At 44.4% G+C, this 22,798-nt stretch overlaps 1 protein-coding gene across 1 annotated transcript in view; it reads right to left on the minus strand.

Moving 5' to 3' along the window:
• Nucleotides 1-984: 984 nt before the first annotated feature.
• Nucleotides 985-22,798, minus strand: part of malrd1 (MAM and LDL receptor class A domain containing 1) — a 115,813-nt gene continuing 93,999 nt past the window's right edge. The window contains exons 23-34 of the mRNA XM_031835982.1: nt 19,739-19,867; nt 19,358-19,519; nt 16,950-17,107; nt 13,737-13,938; nt 12,783-13,064; nt 12,327-12,452; nt 10,741-10,807; nt 5,211-5,308; nt 4,852-4,948; nt 4,510-4,570; nt 3,478-3,579; nt 985-3,392 (exon numbers count right to left, since the gene is read on the minus strand). Coding sequence (XP_031691842.1) covers nt 3,294-3,392; nt 3,478-3,579; nt 4,510-4,570; nt 4,852-4,948; nt 5,211-5,308; nt 10,741-10,807; nt 12,327-12,452; nt 12,783-13,064; nt 13,737-13,938; nt 16,950-17,107; nt 19,358-19,519; nt 19,739-19,867 — 1,583 coding nt within the window. The 3' untranslated portion in view covers nt 985-3,293. The remainder of the gene's footprint in view (nt 3,393-3,477; nt 3,580-4,509; nt 4,571-4,851; nt 4,949-5,210; nt 5,309-10,740; nt 10,808-12,326; nt 12,453-12,782; nt 13,065-13,736; nt 13,939-16,949; nt 17,108-19,357; nt 19,520-19,738; nt 19,868-22,798) is intronic.

Consider the following 22,798-nt stretch of genomic DNA (forward strand, 5'->3'; position numbering starts at 1 on the left):
GGTGTATCGCTATACCCAGTCACTACAAAGATACAGACGTCCTTCCTAACTCCGTTGCTGGAAAGGAAGGAAACCGCCCAAGGATTTCAACATGAGGCCAATGGTGACTTCATAACAGTTACAGTGTTTCATTGCTGTGATAGGAGAAAGCTAAGGATGGATCAACAACATTGTAGTTACGCCACAATACTAACCTAACTGACACTGAGTGAAAATAAGGAAGCCTGTACAGAATAAAACATGTTCCAAAACATGCATCCTGTTTGAAACAAGGCACTAAAGTAATACTGCAAAAAACGTGGTAAAGCAATTCACTTTTTGTCCTGAATACAAAGTGTTATGATTGGGGCAAATCCAATACAACACATTACTGAGTACCACTATCCATATTGTCAAGCAATAGTGGTGGCTGCATCATGGTATGGCAAGCCTTGTAATCGTTAAGGACTGGGGAGTTGAAACGGAATGGAGCTAAGCACAGACGGCAAAATCCCTGAGGAAAATCTTGTTCAGTTTGCTTTCCACCAGACGCTGGGAGATGAATTCATCTTTCAGCAAGACAATGAACTGAAACACAAGGCCAAATATATACCAGAGTTGTTGACCAAGACGACAGTGAATGTTCCTGAGTGGCCGAGTTTTGACTTAAATCCGCTTGAACATCTTTGGCAAGACCTGAAAATGGTTGTCTAGCAATGATCAACAACCAATTTCACAGAGCTTGAATCATGTTGAAATGAATAAATGGGCAAATGTTTGCTTGCCAACCTATTCCAGTCAGAATAGTTTTTTGGTATTTGCTAGATGTTAGACATGATATTGTCATTTATTGTACGCATCTGGACCCTCCTGGACTTATATAACAAGGCCAATGACAGCAGCTATTAAACCAAATGAAACAGAGCAGAACAACCATTGGTTGGAGTACAGAAACCACAATCCTAAGGGCACAATGAGACACAGAGAGAGAAGGTAACAACAACATTGGTTTTGATCATCCGTATCTTTTTATTACCAAAACGTGATGATCTCAGACTCATGTGATTTCATTTATATTTGAAATGCAGTCAAATTGGTGTGAATATAAAATCCAGAATGAAAGGTTCATACTATAATTACATTTGATCGGTGCTTTAAGAGACGTTATGCTGTAGGACATGCCCAAGTTGGTAATACACACCACATGCACTGGAAGAGAGTCAAATTAAATCCAGTTCACACTGGTTGGAACGGTAAAACTAATGTGTGAGTTATGTTCCAGGTTAAATTAATATTGACTCTTACATGCACACTCATGGTTTCCCATAATGTGGTCTAAAGAAGAAAATAGTATATAGATTTCCATTAATATAACACCGTGAAAAACTGTATGTCTTTGTGAGCCAATAATAGACTGACAATTACTGCTAAGAGGACCCATAACCCCAAAGTGAACTTCATTTTCCATGCCATGGGATACAAAACAACCAGGATGCAATCTAAAATCGTAGTAGCGTATTGGATTCCATTTCAAATGACAGCATGCTATTATATGTCTTGTCTTCTGCTCTCAGAACCAGTCACCAGATACACTTACCTTAACATTTCACTCAATAGCTGAGCTAAACTTCAACCTTGGCTTTAGCCTGTCCTGTTTTTTTTTTTTTAGATAGTTACTCCTACCATGTCCGTGTTCCGAGAGCAGAAGACAAGGTTGAAGTTTAGCTATTGAGTGAAATGTTACGGTAAATGTATCAGGTGACTGGTTCTTTGGTGATGATTACGTCAATGTGACTCGTTTTAGGAAACTAGGCGTATGTCGCACGTCACTACATCACAGGAGAGGTATTTGGACGTAAACATCATTTAAAAAAAATCTAAATGTGTTTTTTTGCGAGAAATTCCTTCTGGAACATGTCAATTCTCATGTGCCTTAATAACAAACTTGTATCCATCCATAAGTGAGAATAAAATTGTTAAATTACGAGCCTAGTTGGTTTAGCCATGGAAAAAGACAGGAACCTTCCCGCTAGCCATGATTGGCTGAGATAATGGATCGGCTAAACATACCGGGAGATGAGTTTGGATTGGTCGGCCATGTAGCATGCGTATGTCTATAACGTGAGCTGCTCAGTATGTGTTGATAGTCCTTTCTACCGCGCCGTTTTTGAAAGATATAACGTTAGCCATCGAGAAGTACACAAGTTTTGCTACTTTTCTCAACAACATTGATGGCCTGAATTTAGCAGGTGCTATTGACAGATCAGTTGGAAAAAGTGATGGGCTACTTTCTGCGCACCCCAGTCAGTGTGAACCGGAGTGACTTGACACAATACTGTCCAAACAAGATGTAGCTACAAACAAAACTGAGTTAAATGGTTCCAGTCTGCAGTGAAGCGTTCATCCAAGTATAAGGGAAAGAGTCTAGCTACATTTTCAGATATTATAAGTTTGTAATTTGGTCAGAAAGTCATTTTCATTGCTAGTTAAAGCGTTCTGTTAGCTGTACGTCTAGACAATAGCGACCCATCCACTTAGCTAGATGTGGCTGAGGGGTGGTTATAGCATTTCCTTCACATGACCTATCAATTTAGTCAAGTGTGTCGGGTAAGCGTCATCTAATAATTCTACAATATTTTTATCTGGACACTTTCTGTTTTTGATACTGCTACTACGCAAGTAACCGTTTCACTGTACTGTTTACACATTGTGTATCCTGTACATATGACAAAAACCATGTTTTTATTTGATATAATGTGTGTTTACCAGAGATAGTAATGTGAAGAATAGCATGACCTGCACCAAAGTCAGATTAGGATATAGGCCAAGGACTAGATCAAGTGTATTTTTATTGGGAGGTTTCCTTATTGTAGGCTACGACTTTTACAATTTTTTGTCTTGAAACCTTTGTTTTTTTTACTAAACTACTCACTCTGTTTAGCACATGGCCTTACGTGTGCATCCTTTTAAGAGATGGGTGGGGCTACGGCTTAAGAGGGTGTGAACGATCCTGAATGGGTGTAGACAAAGAAGAGCTCTCCAGGAGGTGCACCAAAACATTCAAGGGAAGTTTGCTCAAAAGTGGGGTGACAAGTTTATCAACTTTCAAAGCAGAATTACTTTCCCATTGTTCCTCAACTGCAGTATATGATATACCATCTTCTAGCTCTGAGTCTCTACTTTTATCCAATGTAAAAAACTATTTAAAATGTTGCTACGTAAGACCGAATCGAGGTGGTCGGTCACAAACGTATACAGTAAAGTTGACATTAGTATTGGCTATGGCACAGTAGTGTATGTTGTATTTGTTGTTTTTATGCTTCAGAGCTGCTGCAGTCAGCCCCATTGGCAGTGGAGGGGTACTGGTACAGAGGGTTTGGGAAGGACAGTTTGGCATCTCTCCGGACTGGACCCTGCAGAACACACACACAGCATTACAATTTGACAGAGAGACAGTGAGACAGTTGGCAGACAGGTCAACAAGAGATGGAAGCCTACCTCCCACTCCGCATCCCTCCTCCAGGGGTAGACACTGATGGGAAGCCCAGGACCCTCCCTAGTCTTGGGGTTAAGTCTAGGGCAAGTTCCCAGACCGGGGAGCTGAAGGGAGAGAAATAGTGAGAGACAATAGAGGAACTACCTTTGTCTCTAATCACTCAACCCACACCTCAGACTTGTTTTTCATTTCTAAAGGTTGCTCTTTATACAGAGTGAGCTCATGATAATATTTCACTGTGAGTAACTCAATCCTCTTTTTCCTTGGTCAAATAGGCTGTGTCTCAAATGCCATTATTCCCTCTATAGTGCATCACTATTGACCAGGCCCATAGGGCTCTGATCAAAAGTAGTCCACTATATCGGGAATAGGGTGCCATTTGAGCGACAACCATAGACTCCTCTCCTGTCCACTTCTCTGTGGATAAAGTGAGTGTTGCTCGCTGTATGAAGCCTGTGTGATTGAGGTACCCTCTGTGTTACCCTCCTGCGCACACACTGAGCACACACATGCACATGCACATATACACACACGCGCGCACGGACACAGAGAGACAAATGCACGCACGCCAGCACACACGCGTGCAATGCTGTGACCCCCGTCATCGACACTGTGACAGTGATGACTCTCACAATCACTCCCGCTTTTACTACCGCTCAATGCTCAGTAACACACACGCACACACACAAATATAAACACACTTCAGAAAATGACAGCCATCTCCTGAGCGAAATTGCTGTGATGGCATCTCCTCCCCTGCAGGGTACCTTCTCAGTGGTGGTAGAGGAGAGAATGATTGCATACACACACGCACACGCACGCACGCACACACATGCGTATCATTGAAGAAGCGGAGGTGTAGGGCTTTGCAGACATTGCACTGACCACAATTACAATCACGTCTGAGAAAGATGTCATCCACCCACACACAAACTAAATGAGTATCTAATCAATTCTAGATCATATGGTTTAAGAACGATACATTTTATATGGGAGCTTGATTGTCATTGAACAGAGAAAGGGGGTGTGCTAACCTCTGCCCTCCAATCAAAGGCTGGGTTGTCCTTCACCTCAAAGTCCTTCAGGTCACGTTTGCTGTGGAAGCAGACAAAAATTGGATTCGTATTTTTCTGTAACAGTAATAATAATAACAGCAACAACAGCAATAATGGGGCGGCAGGTAGCCTGGTGGTTAGAGCGGTAGGCCAGTAACCAAAAGGTTGCTGGATCGAATCCCCGAGCTGACAAAGGTCAAAATCAAGACAGATCACACAAGTGTTTGAGTGAAATCACAGTATTTTCCGACGTCATTCATGAAAGCAACGTCATAACCATCCCCTTTATCAACATTAATAACATCCTAACCAGTGACTTACTTCAAAGAGTGTCTCTTTAGGAATACAAACAGGACACAGACAGCAATACCAAGAATCAGCAGGGTCAGTCCAATGGCTATGCCAGCATACACAGTCTCTATGGGTGAGACAAATACATGGATTGACAATCAATAAACACCCCAGAGACTCACACAGTCTTACGGTACATAAAGGGGGTTGCAACATTCTGGTAAGTTTCCCAAAGTTCCCAGGTTATCCTGAAATCCTGGTTGGAGGATTCTTGTATGTCCTGCTTATTCCCTCCTGAGACCGGAAAACTTCCAACTGCGATTGATGGTAAAAGTTACCAGAATTGTGCAACCCTAAGTTCATATAATAATAGGGTATGTCCATATTACCTAGTCCAGGATCCTCTGGCAGGTCCGTTGAGATTGAGGAAGAGGGAGAGGGCTTTGGTATCACGTGGCAACGGTTTCCTGTCCAACCATCCTGGCACCTGGAAAGGGTTAAGATTCAGGTGAAGGGAGAACCGGCCACCTCTTCCCTCCATTCTACTGGCCAGTCACTTGATAACAAGATGGATGGATTTGCTACCAATGGGACTAATCGAAACTGAAATATTCTCTGCTTTTCTGAAACGTGGCTCTCTGACAAGATATGGCTATCCAACTTGATGGATTCTCCATTCACCATGCCGACCAGACAGTGGAGTCTGGGAAAATTGAGGGGGGAAGTGAGCTGCCTCTTCATCAACAACAACTGGTGTGTTGACTCGAGCGCGGTAGAAGTAAAATAGAAGTGTCGACCCATTGTTCACCTGTCTTGGAATAGCTGATGGTCAAATGCTGACCCTTTTACCACACGAGGGAGTTTTCAGCTGTTGTATACATTCCCCTTTAGGACAAGACAAATAACAAATCTGGCACTTAAGAAACTGTACAAGGCTACAACCATCCAGAGGCTGCTTTTCTGGTTGCCTGCGATTTTAATTCAGCATCATTAAGACATTTCCATCAACACTTCTCCCTTGCCACTAGGGGTGATACAGTCTAGAGCACTGTTTTTCTACCCACAAGCAAGCATACAAGGCCCTCTCTCGGCTGCCGTTCGGCAAATCAGATCACGACTCCGTACTCTTGCTTCCTGTTTACAAGCAGAAGCTCAAACAGGAATTACCCGTGACTTGCATTGTTGAGAAATGGTCTCCAGAATCAGAGATTATGCTACAGGACTGCTTTGCTAGCGCTGATTGGAATATGTTTCGGGACTCTGCTGATAACATCGACAAGGTAACCACCTCCGTCACCGGCTTCATTAGGAAATGCATCGGCAACGTTGTCCAAATAGGATCGGGCTACCACACACAGAGCTATCGCAGGACGACCCTGAGGCTACGGCTGAGGACAGGAACAAGTACAAGAAGTCCCACTATGACCTCCACAAAGTCATCAAACGAGCAAAAGGACAATATAGGAATACAGTGGAATCCTATTACACAGGCTCCGACGCGCGCCGCATGTGGCAGGGGCTACAGTCCATTACGGATTACAACGATGCCTCTCTACCAGACGGGCTCAATGCATTTTATGCATGCTTTGAGGGCCGCCACCAACCCAGAAGTTTGGGTGATCTCGCTCCTCGAGGCTGATGTGAGTAGTCTTTAATCAGGTCAATACCCGCAAGGCCCCATGGTATTCCAGGGTGCATTTTCAGAGCATGTGCAGAACAGCTGGTATATTCACAGTCATTTTTCAACCTCTCCTGGTCTCAGTCTGTAATCTCCACATCTTTTAAGATGACCACTATCAACCCTGTTCCCAAGAACTCTAAGGTTTGATGCTATCTGTAATAGTGAAGTGCTTTGAGAGGATGGTTGTGGCGCACATCAACTCCATCCTCCCAGCCAGCCTAGACCCACTCCAATTTTCATACCGTCCCAACAGATCCATGGATGAAGTAATCTCAACTGCACTCCACACTGCCCTCACCCACCTAGATACGAGGAATACCTATGTGAGAATGCTGGTCATTGACTACAGCTCAGCGTTCAACACCATTGTCCCCTCCAAGCTCGTCACCAAGCTTAGGACCCTGGGACTGAACACCTCCCTCTGCAACTGGATTCTGGACTTCCTGACAGGCTGCCCCCAGGTGGCGAGGGTAGGCAACATCACCTCCACCACGCCGACACTCAACACTGGGGTCCCACAGGGGGTGTGTGCTTAGACCCCTCCTGTACTCTCTGTTCACCCACGACTCCAACACCGCCATCAAGTTTGGTGATGACACAACGGTGGTAGGCCTGATCACCGGCGTCCATGAGACAGCCTACAGGGAGGAGGTCAAGTTCCTCGGTGTCCAAATCCCTAAGAGCTTAAAATAGTCCGCACAGTCGTGAATAAGGCGCGACAGCACCTCTTCCCCCTTAGGAGGTTGAAAGGGTAAGGCATGGGCCCTCAAATCCTCAAAACGTTCTACAGCTGTACCATTGAAAGCACCTTGACTGACTGCATCACTGCTTGGTATGGCAATAGGACCGCCCTCGATCGCCTGGCACTACAGAGGGTGGTGTGGACAGCCCAGGAGAGCTCCCTGACATCCAGGACCTCTATATCAGGCGGTGTGAAAGGAAGGCCCAGAAAATCGTTAAAAACTCCAACCACCCAAGCCATAGACTGTTCTCTCTGTTTCCCCATGGCAGGCAATACCAGTGCATCAAGTCTGACACCAACAAGCTCCTGAACGGCTTCTATCCCCATGCCATAAAACTGCTGAATAGCTAATAAAAGGGCTACAAGGACTATGTGAGTTGACCTTTAGTATTTTATTCTCTCTGCACACTCATAGGGTCATACACACTATGCACACTGATACTCCAACACACACACACACACACACACACACACACACACACACACACACACACACACACACACACACACACACACACACACACACACACACACACACACACACACACTCCATCACTTGCTCACACACACATAATATGTACATACATTAATACTGACTCTACACATACAATCATCATATACGCTACTGCTACTGTTTATCATATATTTTGTTATTTCACCTTTATTTAACCAGGTAGGCTAGTTGAGAATACCTTTATTTAACCAGGTAGGCTAGTTGAGAACACCTTTATTTAACCAGGTAGGCTAGTTGAGAACACCTTTATTTAACTAGGCAAGTCAGTTAAGAACAAATTCTTACCACTAGGCTACCCTGCCGGTTAGAGCTTTCAAGCAAGACATTTCACTGTGCTTGTCACAGTGAATGTCCACACTGAACGAACAAACACAGGCTTGGAAGAAAGTAAGGAGGTGCGCCTCCTCAATGGAAAACAATGTCCTTCTTATGTGGAGAATCCTACATGGACAGTACCAGTAGACTGAACAAGGAGCTTCATTCAGACACCTCAGTTGAGTGATTAGGGTGCCTCTCCATGGCACCACCTTTGAGAAAACAACACATTCATTCAGGACTTCTCTTCCAAGTCCACATCTGCTTAATACCACGGCTAGTTTTTGGGGTAGACATGTGCTGCCATGGGATTTTCTAATGCAAAACAAACATTCCTGGACAAAACATACTGCTTGCATTAAGTTGTGTTATATTCTCATTCCGAAGGGTCTCTTTGCATATTGTGTGGCAGGCTGGCCAGGACTGTAGGCTGGGCTCTGGTCCAGCTTCTCGGAGGATCCTGCCCAGAGGACCAACATGACCTGCTAAGTCCGAACCTCTGACTCTCTGACATACATAGGCCCCAGGCACCACTACATGCTGGGGTCAGCACTGCACAGCACTGCACAGTCTGTTATATAATCATGAAAGAGAGAGTGAGAGAAAGAGAGAAATGGGAAAGGGGCAGCAAAGAGATTGAGCACGGGTGGGAGGATGAGAAACAGGAAAGAGGAGAGCAAAGAGAGAGAAAGGTGAGGGAGGGAGAGAGAGAAGGGAAAGGGAGGTGAGGGAAATAGACAGTATTTTTACTGCCAAACACCAGTGAAGTATCACCTCCTCAGAGTTTGGCCGATTTAAAAAATGTGGAACCATTTGCATCTCAATGTGACATTCACATAGCATTGTGGGAAAAGACGCATAATATATTCCAGTCAGTCATGTGGCTTTGGAGTGCAGGTACCAGGAAGAATGTGAAATGCCAGGTAGTAGTCAACATTAAAGAGATAGTTCACCCAAATTACAGTAGGTCAGGTAAACAAAGTCAGGTAAGCAAAACCATGGATTGCTGTCTTATCTTGTCCATGGTTTGCTGTCTTATCTTGTCCATGGATTGCTGTCTTATCTTGTCCATGGATTGCTGTCTTATCTTGTCCATGGATTGCTGTCTTATCTTGTCCATGGATTGCTGTCTTATCTTGTCCATGGATTGCTGTCTTATCTTGTCCATGGATTGCCGTCTTATCTTGTCCATGGATTGCCGTCTTATCTTGTCCATGGATTGCCGTCTTATCTTGTCCATGGATTGCCGTCTTATCTTGTCCATGGATTGCTGTCTTATCTTGTCCATGGATTGCTGTCTTATCTTGTCCATGGATTGCGGTCTTATCTTGTCCATGGATTGCTGTCTTATCTTGTCCATGGATTGCGGTCTTATCTTGTCCATGGATTGCTTACAGGTTAAGGAATTTAGTCATTTGGGTGAACGTTCCCTTTTATGCTGACATCAGCAGGTAGCTATAGTAAGTATATTGCCTCATGTTTAGACTAGGCGTTCTATCGAATGCAGAATATTTTATTGAAGATTTCACAGCGGTTAACTACCACTTGTCTTGCATGTCGTCAACTCTTTCCCTTCAATATCTCAAGTTCTAGTTCCTTAGCTCCTTAGCCCAGTATGTGGTTTGTGTAAGATAAAAAAAATGTGTGTGTGTGTGTGGTGGGCGACCACAAAGAGTTGGGGTCACGCTAGCCTCCCTAAATCCAACGGATTAATCTAATGTGAAGGTCTTACGCGGTCTTCCCTCTAGACAATTTGCAGTGGGGGAACGTTCAAATATTGACCAGCGAGTGTCCATTGCAAAATCCCTCTGGGAACGTTCTGGGAACGTTGTGCTAGTCCGTGGCGGATAAATGAGAGGTGAGCCCCCTTCTAAAATCCGTCTGGGATAAACCGAGATTCCCCCATGGTCTGCCGAGCATGTCTTTTCCAGGGTTGGAAACAAGACTGATGGGATTTCCATGTTTTAAGGCAGAGAGAGAGAGAGCTAGAGAGAGAGAGAGCTAGAGAGAGAGCTAGCTAGAGAGAGAGAGATAGAGAGAGAGAGCGATAGAGAGAGCTAGCTAGAGAGATAGAGAGAGAGAGAGCTAGAGAGAGAGAGAGCTAGAGAGAGAGCTAGCTAGAGAGAGAGAGATAGAGAGAGAGAGAGCTAGTGAGAGAGAGAGAGAGAGCGATAGAGAGAGAGCGATAGAGAGAGAGCGCAATAGAGAGAGAGCGATAGAGAGAGAATGATAGATAGAGAGAGAGAGAATGATAGATAGAGAGAGAGAGAGCGATAGAGAGAGCGATAGAGAGAGAACGATAGATAGAGAGAGAGAGCGATAGAGAGAGAGCGATAGAGAGAGAACGATAGATAGAGAGAGAGAGCAATAGAGAGAGAGCAATAGAGAGAGAGAGCGATAGAGAGAGAACGATAGATAGAGAGAGAGAGCAAGAGAGAGAGAGAGCAATAGAGAGAGAGCGATAGAGAGAGAACGATAGATAGAGAGAGAGAGCGATAGAGAGAGAACGATAGAGAGAGAGAGAGATCTGTAGCGAGAAGGAATTGGAAGAGAAAATAAAAATAGATATCCATTGCATCCACTGTATATCATATGTATGGCAGGGGGGTTTGTGTGTTGTGAGTGTGTGCGTCCATGTGAATGCATGTTTGCAGTACTCATACTCACATGCACATTGGCCCATGCCTCTCCACATGGCACTCTCCGTGATGCAGACAGTATCTCGGAGGGCATTCTGCAACGAGGCCAAACATGTGTTTCAACAACACCCCTCTCTCATCGTACAGAGCCAGTTGAGACCAGGGTAACGTCCCAAATCACACCCCATTCCCTTTGTAGTGCACTTCTTTTGATGGGGGCCCTGGTCAACATAGTGCCCTACATTAGGGTGCCATTTGGGATGCATCCCAGCTCTTTTGGTGTAAACGATTCTCCCAATCTCCTCTCAGCCCCCCTTCTCTCCTTCTCTTGACACCACCTGTTAATCATGTCCACACCTAGGAAATGGGAAATATGATCCACGCATCCCACAATGTTTCTCTGACATCACGACATGCCTGGCAGAGAGACAGGGAATTGCCTCCGGAGAGCAAAGTGGAAAAACCTCTGAAAAACCTCTTTAGTGAGAGTGTCAACATGTTACAGGTTTCTCCTGGACCTCTCTTCCTTCACCACTGCTTTTGTCGCTACATTTGTCTCTCTCTTCCCTTACAGGAACAACACATGATTTCACATATGGAAACGTGTTATTGGAACACTTCTCGAGTTCACTTGTGAAATGCATGTTTTTTTTCTCCCTGAAGCGATGCTCTGCTCTCCTCTCTCTCTCCCTCTGTGTCTCTCTCCTCACTTTCGTCTCAACAGCATTGCTTATCTGGATTGTTCAAGGTTTTGGAAATTATATCTCAGACCTGAATCCACTTAATCCTCCAATCACTGTATGGAGCGATTTGTCCAATCCCCAATCGTGTAACTCTAGGGCTGCATTTCAGGCGGATTCCAACACAAATGGGCGGTTCCGTTTGGTTTCATTTCTCGAAGGCAACAGAAAAGCTGAGGTTTTGAAGAGTGGTTTTGGCACTGCACAGAATGACCTATGAGGTGTGCTTTGAAGGCAGAATTGCTGTAGTTTAGAACGTCATTACTGCCAAAGTTGGCACATTTGACAGCCACAAATGGAACAGAGTAAAGATGGGAAAATAATAAAACATAGGAAATGCAAAGATGGACCTTTACAGTGGGAGCCAGGAGACTCCGGTAACTTTCTCAAAATTCCCAGGGTTTACAGAAATCCTAGTTGGAATATTTCCTAAATCTGGGAATTTTCAATTTGAGAAAACCTGGGAATGTTAGAAAAGCTACTGGACCCCCCCGTCCCCGTCCCCCCCGTCTGACAGACCATGTAACATAAGAAAAAGGGAGACAATATGAAAGACCGTTCAAGTACTGCAATTCAAACATATTGGAGGAAAGAGTCTAAGCTGAGACGTCCAGTTGGAGGAAAGACGAAGATAGAGTATGGGTGTGGGAGAGAGACAAAGAGAGAGAGGGAGACATAGAGGGTGTGAGAGAGAGACAAAGAGAGAGAGGGAGACATAGAGGGTGTGAGAGAGAGACAAAGAGAGAGAGGGAGACATAGAGGGTGTGAGAGAGAGACAAAGAGAGAGAGGGTGTGAGAGAGAGAAGGTGTGAGAGCGAGAGAGTGTGAGAGAGTGTGATAGAGAGAAAGGACAAAGTATAGTAGAAACAGTTACCATGGCAGCTGGACTCGTCAGAGTCAAAGGGTAGACAGTCAACGATCTGGTCACAACGCTTCTGGAGCGGGACACAACTGGACGAACTCTCACACACCAGAGACCCCAGCGCACACTGCTGGAGAGCTGGGGAGGAAGAGGGAGACAGAGGAGCGAGAGATCGAGAAAATCAGCTCTGCTTTCAATCACTTTCAATGTATTATTTAACACAATAGTGCTGAGAGAAGAGGAGCCCTCACGGGTTTAAATGAAAAGATTTCATCATCCATGATCATGTACAACTGAGTATGAAGGTGAGGCTGTGAAAACACTTATGGATTCTAACTGTAAATGTCAAGTTCTGACACTGTATTTTTCTTATGTAATTACACACATGTGAGCACATACACACAGACAAACATAATCCCCACCTACACACACACACACCTACACACACACACAGTCAAGGACCCTTACGGCAGCTGTATTCATCCTCTCCGTAGGGGCAGTCAGAGACTCCATCGCATCGTAGTAGGGAGGGGAGACAGGTGTTGTTTAAACACTGGTACTGGTCAGGGTGTGGACAGTGGTCCTGGGGGGGCAGGGTGCCTGGGACAAGGCTGGGACACTGCTCCTCATCTGACTGGTCAGCACAGTCCTCCTCCCCATCACACCTCCAGGACAGAGGGACACACTGGAAGGAGTGGACACACTGGAACTGACCCGCGCCGCAGGTCAGAGGCTCTGGAGTCACAGGACCTGTGGGAAAACACACATGGGAGTTGATGTCGTGGTCCAGCTATTAAATGGTCCAGCTATTACACATGAACAAACGCAACAATGCTAAATGTTCTCTATGATCCTCCTTAGTCTGCGTCTCAAATGATACCTTATTACCCCTAGGGCATGTAGGGCTTTGGTCAAAAGTAGTGCCCAAAAAGGGGTGCCATTTCAGCCGCATCCCATGTGAGAGTTGACTGTATACAGCTGAGGAGAGGAAGCGGAGTAAGCTACAGTAGCTAAAGGAGGGAAGGGGAGGGAGGGGTGTGTGAAGACAACACAATACAAATGTAATTGCTTTTCTCCCCCATTGCTCTCTCCTCTCCCCCAGCGGCAAACCCAGACTCCACAGTGAATTTATACAGGCCCGCAGAACAACAGGCTTCATTAGTTCACTACGCTACTCTACTCTCCCCCTGGCACAATGGAACCCGTTTATTGGGAGGGAGGGAGGGAGGGAGGGAGGGAGGCAGGGAAGAAGAGAGAGAGAAGTGCACGTCAGAGGAAATGGCAGGAATGTAGGGTGTCAAGTCGGGTAAAGGAGCAGAGGGAGGAGGAGAGAATGGAAGAGAGGGAGAGAGAAAATATAATCGAGGAGTGAAATGGGCAAGGGAGAGCGAGAGAACATGACAAAGAGAAGAGAACTCTTACCTCCCACCACACACTGAGTGGTAAAGGAGATGTCATCCAGGGCGATGTCCGTCCACACGTCACCCCCCACTTCTGCCTGGAAGGTCACTCTGAAGGGGGTTGTGTTGGACAGGATCACACTTGCGTAGGACCACCGGTCGCCATGGTTACCACTGGCGGCCCACATTAACAGGCGAGTTCCGCTTGAGCCGACAGTGTAGACCTGAGTGACACGCCAGTGAGATTGCAGCACTATAAATGTCACTTAGCTGTGGCTTAACAAGGGACACACACACTTACTGTAACAACCACAGAGTGTGGAGGACAGGGATCCATGACTACAGTTAAGTTATTTTTTGTTGTTGTAAATATTTACAGTACCAGTCAAAGGTTTGGAAACACCTACTCATTGAAAGGTTTTTCTTTATTTTTACTATTTTCACATTGTAGAATAATATGGGAAGACATCAAAACTATGAAATAACACATATGAAATAATGTAGTAAACAAAAAAGTGTTAAACAAATCAAAATATATTTTAGGTTTTAGATTCTTCAAAGTAGCCACCCTTTGCCTTGATGACAGCTTTGCACACTCCTGGCCTTCTCTCAACCAGCTTCACCTGGAAAGCTTTTCCCACTGTCTTGAAGGAGTTCCCACATATGCTGAGCACTTGTTGGCTGATTTTCCTTTACTCAGCAGTCCAATCTCAAATGGGTTGAGGTTGGGTGATTGTGGAGGCCAGATCGCTGCAGAATGCTGTTGTAGCCATGCTGGTTAAGTGTGCCTTGAATTCTAAATAAATCACAGACAGTGTCAACAGCAAAGCACCCCCACACCATCACACCTCCTCCATGCTTCACGGTGGGAACTACACATTCGGAAATTATCCATTCACCTACTCTGTGTCTCACAAAGACACAGTGGTTGGAACCAAAAATCTCAAATTTGGACTCATCAGACAAAAGGACAGTGCATGTCAGAGCAAAAACCAAGCTATGAGGTCAAAGGAATTGTCTGTAGAGCTCCAAGATACGATTGTGTCGAGGCACAGATCTGGGGAATGGTACCAAAAAATGTCTGCAACATTGAAGGTCCCCAAGAACACAGTGGCCTCCATCATTTTTAAATGGAAGAAGTATGGATCCACCAAGACTCTTCCTAGAGCTGGCCGCCCAGACAAACTGAGCAATCGGGGGAGAAGGGCCTTGGTCAAGGAGGTGAACAAGAACCCGATGGTCACTCTGACAGAGGTCCAGTGTTCCTCTGTGGAGATGAAGTACAACCATCTCTGCAGCACTTCACCAATCAGGCCTTTATGGTACAGCAGCCAGACGGAAGCCACTCTTCAGTAAAAGGCACATGACAGCCCACTTGGAGTTTGCCAAAAGGCACCTAAAGGACTCTAAGATCATGAGAAACAAGATTCTCTGGTCTGATGAAACCAAGATTGAACACTTTGGCCTGAATGCCAAGCATTACGTGTGGAGGAAACCTGGCACCATCCCTACGGTGAAGCATGGTGGTGGCAGCATCATTCTGTGGGGATGTTTTTACAGCGGCAGGGACTGTGAGACTAGTTAGGATCGAGGAAAAGATTAACAGAGAAAAGTACAGAGAGATCCTTGATGAAAACATGTTTCTGAGTGCTCAGGACCTCAGACTGAAGCGAAAGTTCACCTTCCAACAGGACAGCGACCCTAAGCACACAGCCAAGACAACGCAAGAGTGGCTTCGGGACAAGTCTCTGAATGTTTGGTGAGTGGCTAAGCCAGAGCCCGGACTTGAACCCGATCCAACATCTCTTGAGAGACCTGACAATAGGTGTGCAGCAACTCTCTCCATCCAAACTGACAGAGCTTGAGAGAATCTGCAGAGAAGAAACTCCCCAAATACAGGTGTGCCAAGCTTGTAGCATCATACCCAAGAAGACTCGAGGCTCTAATCGCTGCCAAAGGCGCTTCAACAAAGTTGAGTAAAGGGTCTGAATGCGTGAATGTGAATTTGATTTCTATAAACCTGTTTTTGCTTTGTAATCATGGGGCATTGTGGTGTAGATTGATGAGGGAAAAAACTGTCAATTTTGGAATAAGGCTGTAAGGTAACAAAATGTGCAAAAAGGCCAAGGGTCTGAATACTTTCTGAATGCACTGTATTTGCCATATATTTCAACTGCGCTGTGATGTTTTCAAAAGTTCTGAACCATTTTCATAGTTTCTACAGATTGTAAATTAAAGATAAACATATTTGCTCAGGGCGTTATTATATTATTGATCGATTGACTATGACTTTTTAAATATCCCAGCAGTGCTATTTGCAATGTTAGCTCCAGGTAAATGTTGCAATTCTTCAAGCTACATATGGACTGTACCAAAACAAATGATCTAATGATGCCGTCTCTTTTGCAGCAAAATCTGCAGAGCTGGGATGGTTGTATCCCCTATCAGTCCGTTTGTCCGTCCGTCTATCTATCTACGTATAGATAACAGTCCATTGGTTGCAAGAATACGTTTTGAAACCTGCATCGGTTTGTGTATCAGTTTATAAACCATGTACATTGAAAATCTCTTCCCAACTATTTTGAAATCTATATGGCACAGCTGTCAATTTTTTGATCCTTAAATTCATCTGGTATACTTTTTTAAAATTCATCACAATTTTCTTTAACCAATTTTGATCTTTAATTCAGGGCCGACAGACACGTTCCTTACTTTCTCCCCGTTCCACTTTCCTCTTCCATTTGTTTTCGTAAAAATTAGTTGGTTGTAATTTTGAGTAGAGCACACATTTCAACATATTTTTGTTTGCTGCATGTGTGACATCACACCACCAGTCCTATTTATTATATAATTTAGAAAAATAATACAATTTTTAAACATTTTTCCCAAAATTTATTTTAATTTTTTATCAATTAGTATATTTGAGTTTAACCATCATATTTGATGTAATATTTATTCTATGGATTCAACTGATATTGCAACAAACTTCAGTTGTATGCAGTGGAAAAGACAGAACAAATATTACAACAAAAGTATTTATTAGGGCATGACTTAAAGGGGAAATTGATTACTACTTAATGTTCGATGGTTCTTCAGCCTGAAAGGAGTCTTTAGGCAAGGAGAATTGGTAGTCCATGGTTCGGTTTTCCTAAAACAGCTAGCTACAGAACAAAGGACGTTATGGGGGAACCATCTATGTAAAATACTGAACACCCTTTATAAGCTTTCCTCCTACCTTTAACGTCCCCATCCTGTCTGATCCATGCATGTAGAACCAGAATCGTAGGTGACATAGGCCAATACTGGCCGGGAATGGGTTCCGCGTCGTAACCTTGGCGATGTCACCTTCTCTCTCTGTGGCAGAGTGCACATACAGAAACTTCCCTTCTCCACCTGTGGATCATGGAGAGAAATATGAAACCGCATACGTCTCTAGTCATTTCTCCAAGTAGTGAGTCAAATCGAATGTGTTGGAGACTAGCTATCCTTACAGGTTCAAACTTAGACCCAGAATATTTCCTGATAAAGTCACATGACAACTCTCTGCCCTAAATGTGAACAGTATCGGACCACCCAAAACAACTGGAAGTCAAAGAACATTTTGTGAAGACGGTGTTACTGTCTAAAAGCCTGTTTCCTGCAGACATGCTGTGCTGAGAGGATTCTTCTGATCTGCTTCTATTTAGTCTCTTAGACTGAGACTGAGAGGCCACTGAGGCGACGCCAGAACTAAGTAGGAGTTTTCCACATGAGCTAGAGGGGATTTGGGGTCGTCTCAATGCGTGGTGAGTCCCACACCACAATATTCCCACCCAAAATTCTGTATTTCCCCGGAGAATCTTCTAGAATCTTCAAAGTTCTTTATTCCTCATTTCTGTCTCTTTCATTCTAGGAAAGAGCTGTGTGCTGGTTTTTATTGTCTTCTAAACTTTTAATCAGCTTTTAAATGCAATGGTAAATCAGCTAATGCATGACTAGGGGATGCATGTCCTCTCCACCCCTACCATTCTGATGGTGGAAATAAGAGAGTTCCACCACATTTGTGTGATGTTCTGTATTCTCTCTTTTCTTTATTGACTATCTAAGCAGTGTGTGTGTGTGTGTGTGTGTGTGCGTGCGTGCGTGCGTGTGTGTGCGTGTATGTGTGTGTGTGTGTGTGTGTGTGTGTGCATGCGCGCGTGTGTGTTGCCTGACTGTGTGTATGTGATACGGCGGGCTAGGCCCATTGATCTGCCTTCCCCAGTGAGATCATAAGGTCAGCCTGTGCCACAGAGCCTGGTGTCCACATTCATCTCCACGATCTATGAGTTGGGTGGCCAGTCACTACGAGCTACGTCCCAAATGGCAACCTACAATCGTTGTTATAGTGGACACATTCATCCAGAAGGTATAGCATTTTGTGTCCATACACTAGTCCCTATATAGTGCACTACCTTGGACCAGAGCCCTAAGGGAATAGTTTGTGGACACAATATTCTCTACATTCTGGATGAATGTGTTCCACTATAACAACGATTGTCCTTGTAAAGTTCATGGGTCGACTTGTTGTGATGTAATGCATCATTGGATGGTGTAAAGGCCAGCTTTGTACTTGGTGTGTGTGACCCAGCACACATAAACACACACAGACAGGCATAGAAAGTCACACACACACACACAGTCTTCCAGGCTAACACTAGCCTGGGCAACTGTGTTTTTTTTAATGGTACACAATCCAAACAGCTGTAAATACCCCTTTAGATTTCTAATAAACGGAAGAATGCCTGAATTTCCTGTGCGGAAATCCTCTCATTGCCACAGGAACATTGTCAATCTGCTCCAATGCTTTGGGAGCGTCTTAAAACCAGCCACAGAAGATTGCATTCTGTGTGGTATACAGAACTAATAAGTAATGGACTCCCTGAACTCAGGCACACAGGCAGAATGATACTCCATTGTTGTGTCCCAAATAGCACCCTGTTCCCTTTTATAGTACACTACTTGGACCAGGGAAAATAGAGTCCTGGTCGAAAGTAGAGCACTGTATATGGAATAGGGTGGGATGCATTTGGGACACATCCCACTCCTGTAGTGGTATAGAACCCAGAGTTTTCCCTGGACATGTGATCTGTTAGTTACAGCCTATTTGTCCTTTTCAGGTAATTTGTTCCAGAACAACTCAAGTTATATGCTATTCTACCTGTTCAGACCATGTGCACTCAGAACAAATGCTGGGTTGGGGACATTAGTTGGGTTGTTTTCTTTAAAAATAGAAAGGTTGGGTTGTTCAACCTAACGTGGGTTGTACCAACTTAACGTGATGATCAAGAATGACATTTACTCTCACGGGTAGCAAAAAATAACTATCTGAAAGCCACGCCCCTAATAAGCCATGGCTCCTGTAAATATCATTGCATTAAAAAGAACCAGCTGCTGGGTCAGCCCAGCATGAAAGCGATATATCTCAAGTGATGGTTAAATTAACCCATGTTTGGGTAATCCCAACTACCCAACATGTTGGGTTATTCACGCAACCCAACTGGCTGGGTCAAAATAACCCAGCGTGTGTTCTGTCCAATATTTACCCAGCGCTGGGTTACCAAATTTTAACCCAGCTTTTTTCAGAGTGTGGTTAGTAAAATGTCCAAGGAGGGCAGTACTGACCAGGGCTGTGGTCAAAGGGGGGTCCAGTTCCTGGGGTGTCCCTCCTCTGACCAATCCTCCAGTCAAGGTCATCATCAGGGTCCTGAGTCAGCTGGCAGGTCTCCTCCCACATATCCTTTGGCATGTCAAAGTTACAGGCACCTGGTAGGCCTACAATGTAGCCTGGGAGCGAGAGAGAGATTGGGAAGAGGGAGGAAGAGCAAGAGAGTGAGAAAGACAGAGGGCAAAGAAATAGCAAAGTTGCAGATGACTCCTTAATAGCTCTCTATTGTATAGTTCAGTACTCCCTAGTTCTGGTCCAGGGCGTTCCCCGCGGCTTGCTGACTCTGAGCCATCAGCAAGCCGCACGTAACGCCCTGGACCAGAGCTAGCTCTACTCACCACAGTCTACCTCATCCGACTCGTCTGCACAGTCGGCCTTGCTGTCACACACCAGGTGGGACTCGATGCAGTCACCGCTCTGGCACACAAAGTCTGTGACCGCCGGACATGACGCTGGCACCATTGCACCTGGACCACACACAGACACACAAACACGCTTGCACATGTTCAAAACATACACGGATGTCTTTCACCATAACAAGACAGCCTTTGCTGTTTCTGCTGTGAGCCAACTACCAAGCTGAACGACCCCCCCCCCCCATAGTGGATCAAAAGACAATGTGAATACTTTCTGAAGGCACTGTAAATTACAGACTGAAAAGAAGGAAGTGTGTACAGAATAAAAATATTCAAATCATAACTTCTGTTTGCATTAAGGCACGAAAGTAATATTCATGGTGGTGGCTAAATCATGTTATGGGTATGCTTGTCATCGGCAAGGACTAGGGAGTTTTTTAGGATAAAAATAAACATTAGAGCGAAGTACAGGCAAAATCCTAGAGGACAACCTGGTTTTGTTTGCTTTCCAATAGACACTGGGAGACAAATTCACCTTTCAGCAGGACAATAACCTAAAACACAAGTCCAAATATACAGTTGCTTACCAAGACGACGTTGAATGTTCCCGAGTGGCCTAGTTACAGTTTTGACTTAGATCAGCTTGAAAATCTATGGGAAGTATTGAAAATGGTTGTCTAGCAATGGCCAACAACCAACTTGACAGAGCTTAAAGAGTTGAAAAAATTATAAACGGGAAATTGTACAATCCAGGTGTGCTAAACTCTTAGAGATTTATCCCAACAGACTCACAGCTGTAATCGCTGCGAAAGATGATTCTAACATGTTTTGACTCAAGGGCTTGAATATATATCGAATCAATATTAGTGTGTTATTTTTCATCAATCTTTAAAAAATATAAAATACGTTTTTCCACTTTGACGTTACAGAGAATATATACATTTTAAGCACAATTTGTAAAAAGTGTGAGTGAAAAGTGTGAATACCTTCTGAAGGCACCTCCTTCTGAAGGCACCTCCTTCTGAAGGCACCTCCTTCTGAAGGCACCTCCTTCTGAAGGCACCTCCTTCTGAAGGCACCTCCTTCTGAAGGCACCTCCTTCTGAAGGCACCTCCTTCTGAAGGCACCTCCTTCTGAAGGCACCTCCATCAAGGCTACAGAAACAAGGAACAACCCTTTTGCACGTTGACAAGCAAAGACAAACCTGACTATTTTAATTGAATGTCTATAGAACCTGAAAAATGAGAGTATGAGCAATTTGAGAGCAGACTGGGTTTGAGTTAATAAAGCTTGTTTGATGAAAGTGTGTGTGTCTGTGTGTGTGACTGTGTGTTGGAGGGAGCATTGCAGGGGTCTGGACAGTTGCCACACATTGCAAGGCCCTCTGTCGGCCCCTGCTTAATGTAAGGTTGTACTAATGTGGAATACCTGTCTGTAGCAGAGCCTCCTAATAAAAAGCAGTAGGAACCAGTAGGAACCAAACGGAAGCAAGCTGAAATGGGGAAAGACCTACTTGAATATACTGCTACATTATTCTCCTGGTTACACTATTCTCTTGGTTATACTACTACACTATCCTATTGGTTATACTACTACACTATCCTATTGGTTATACTACTACACTATCCTATTGGTTATACTACTACACTAGTCTCTTGGTTATACTGCTACACTATCCTATTGGTTACACCGCTACACTATCCTATTGGTTAGACTACTACACTATCATATTGGTTATACTACTACATTATCCTATTGGTTATACTACTACACTATCCTATTGGTTATACTACTACACTATCCTATTGATTCTCTTGGTTATACTACTACATGATTCTCTTGGTTATACTACTACACTTATCTTTTTCCCATATCATAACTACTAAATAACAAATTTAATCTGAGAAAATGAAGCTGTTTTGATGTTGGTTTTGATGATGTGTCAGATTCAAGCAGGTGGCTTATATTCCTCACACAGCAGCTGGTGTGTTGAGTGTGTCAAACTGTCAAATTCCTCCATTGCCAAGATCATCCAACCACCTAACAGGTGTGGCGTGTCAAGAAGCTGATTAAACAGCCTGATCATTACACAGGTGCACCTTGTGTTTGGGACAATAAAAGGCCACTAAAATGTACAGTTTGGTAACACAACGCCACAGATGTCTCAAATTTTGAGGCAGCGTGCAATTGGAATGCTGACTGCAGGAATGTCCACCAGAGCTGTTGCCAGAGAATTGCATGTTCATTTCTCTAACATAAGCCACCTCCAACGTCGTTTTAGAGAATTTGGCAGTACGTCCAACCGGCCTCACAACCGCAGACCATGTGTATGACATTGGGAGGCCAAGCGGTTTGGTGATGTTAACGTTGTAAATTCATGCCCATGGTGGAGGTGGGGTTATGGTATGGGAAGGTATAAGCTATAGACAACGAACACATATGCGTTTTGCATTTGGCAATTTGAATGCACCGTGCCCATTTTTTTATGTACACTAAATTATCAAAGGTATGTGGACACCTGTATGCAGGTGGGCTCCCGAGTGGTGCAGCGGTCTAAGACACTGCAGTACCTGGTTCAAATCCAGGCTGCATCACATCCGGCCGGGGTAGGCTGTCATTGTAAATAAGAATTTGTTCTTAACTGACTTGCCTAGTTAAATAAAGGTTAAATAAAATAAATACAATCAAATAAAAAGGTTCCCACAAAAGGATGTGGACACCTGCTCATTGGGCATCTCATTCCAAAATCATGGGCATTCATTTGGAGTTGGTCCCTCCTTTGCTGCTATAACACCCTCCACTCCTCTGGGAAGGCTTTCTACTAGATGTTGGAACATTGCTGCGGGGACTTGCTTTATTTCAGCCACAAGAGCATTAGTTAGATCAGGCGCTGATGTTGGACGATTAGGCTTGCAGTCGGCATTCCAATTCATCTCAAAGTTCTTCGATCGGATTGAGGTCAGGGCTCTGGGTAGGCCAGTCAAGTTCTTCCACACCGATCGCGACAAACCATTTCTGTATGGACCTCGCTTTGTGCATGGA

Source organism: Oncorhynchus kisutch, linkage group LG11, assembly GCF_002021735.2.
Source record: "Oncorhynchus kisutch isolate 150728-3 linkage group LG11, Okis_V2, whole genome shotgun sequence".
NCBI lineage: Eukaryota > Metazoa > Chordata > Actinopteri > Salmoniformes > Salmonidae > Oncorhynchus > Oncorhynchus kisutch.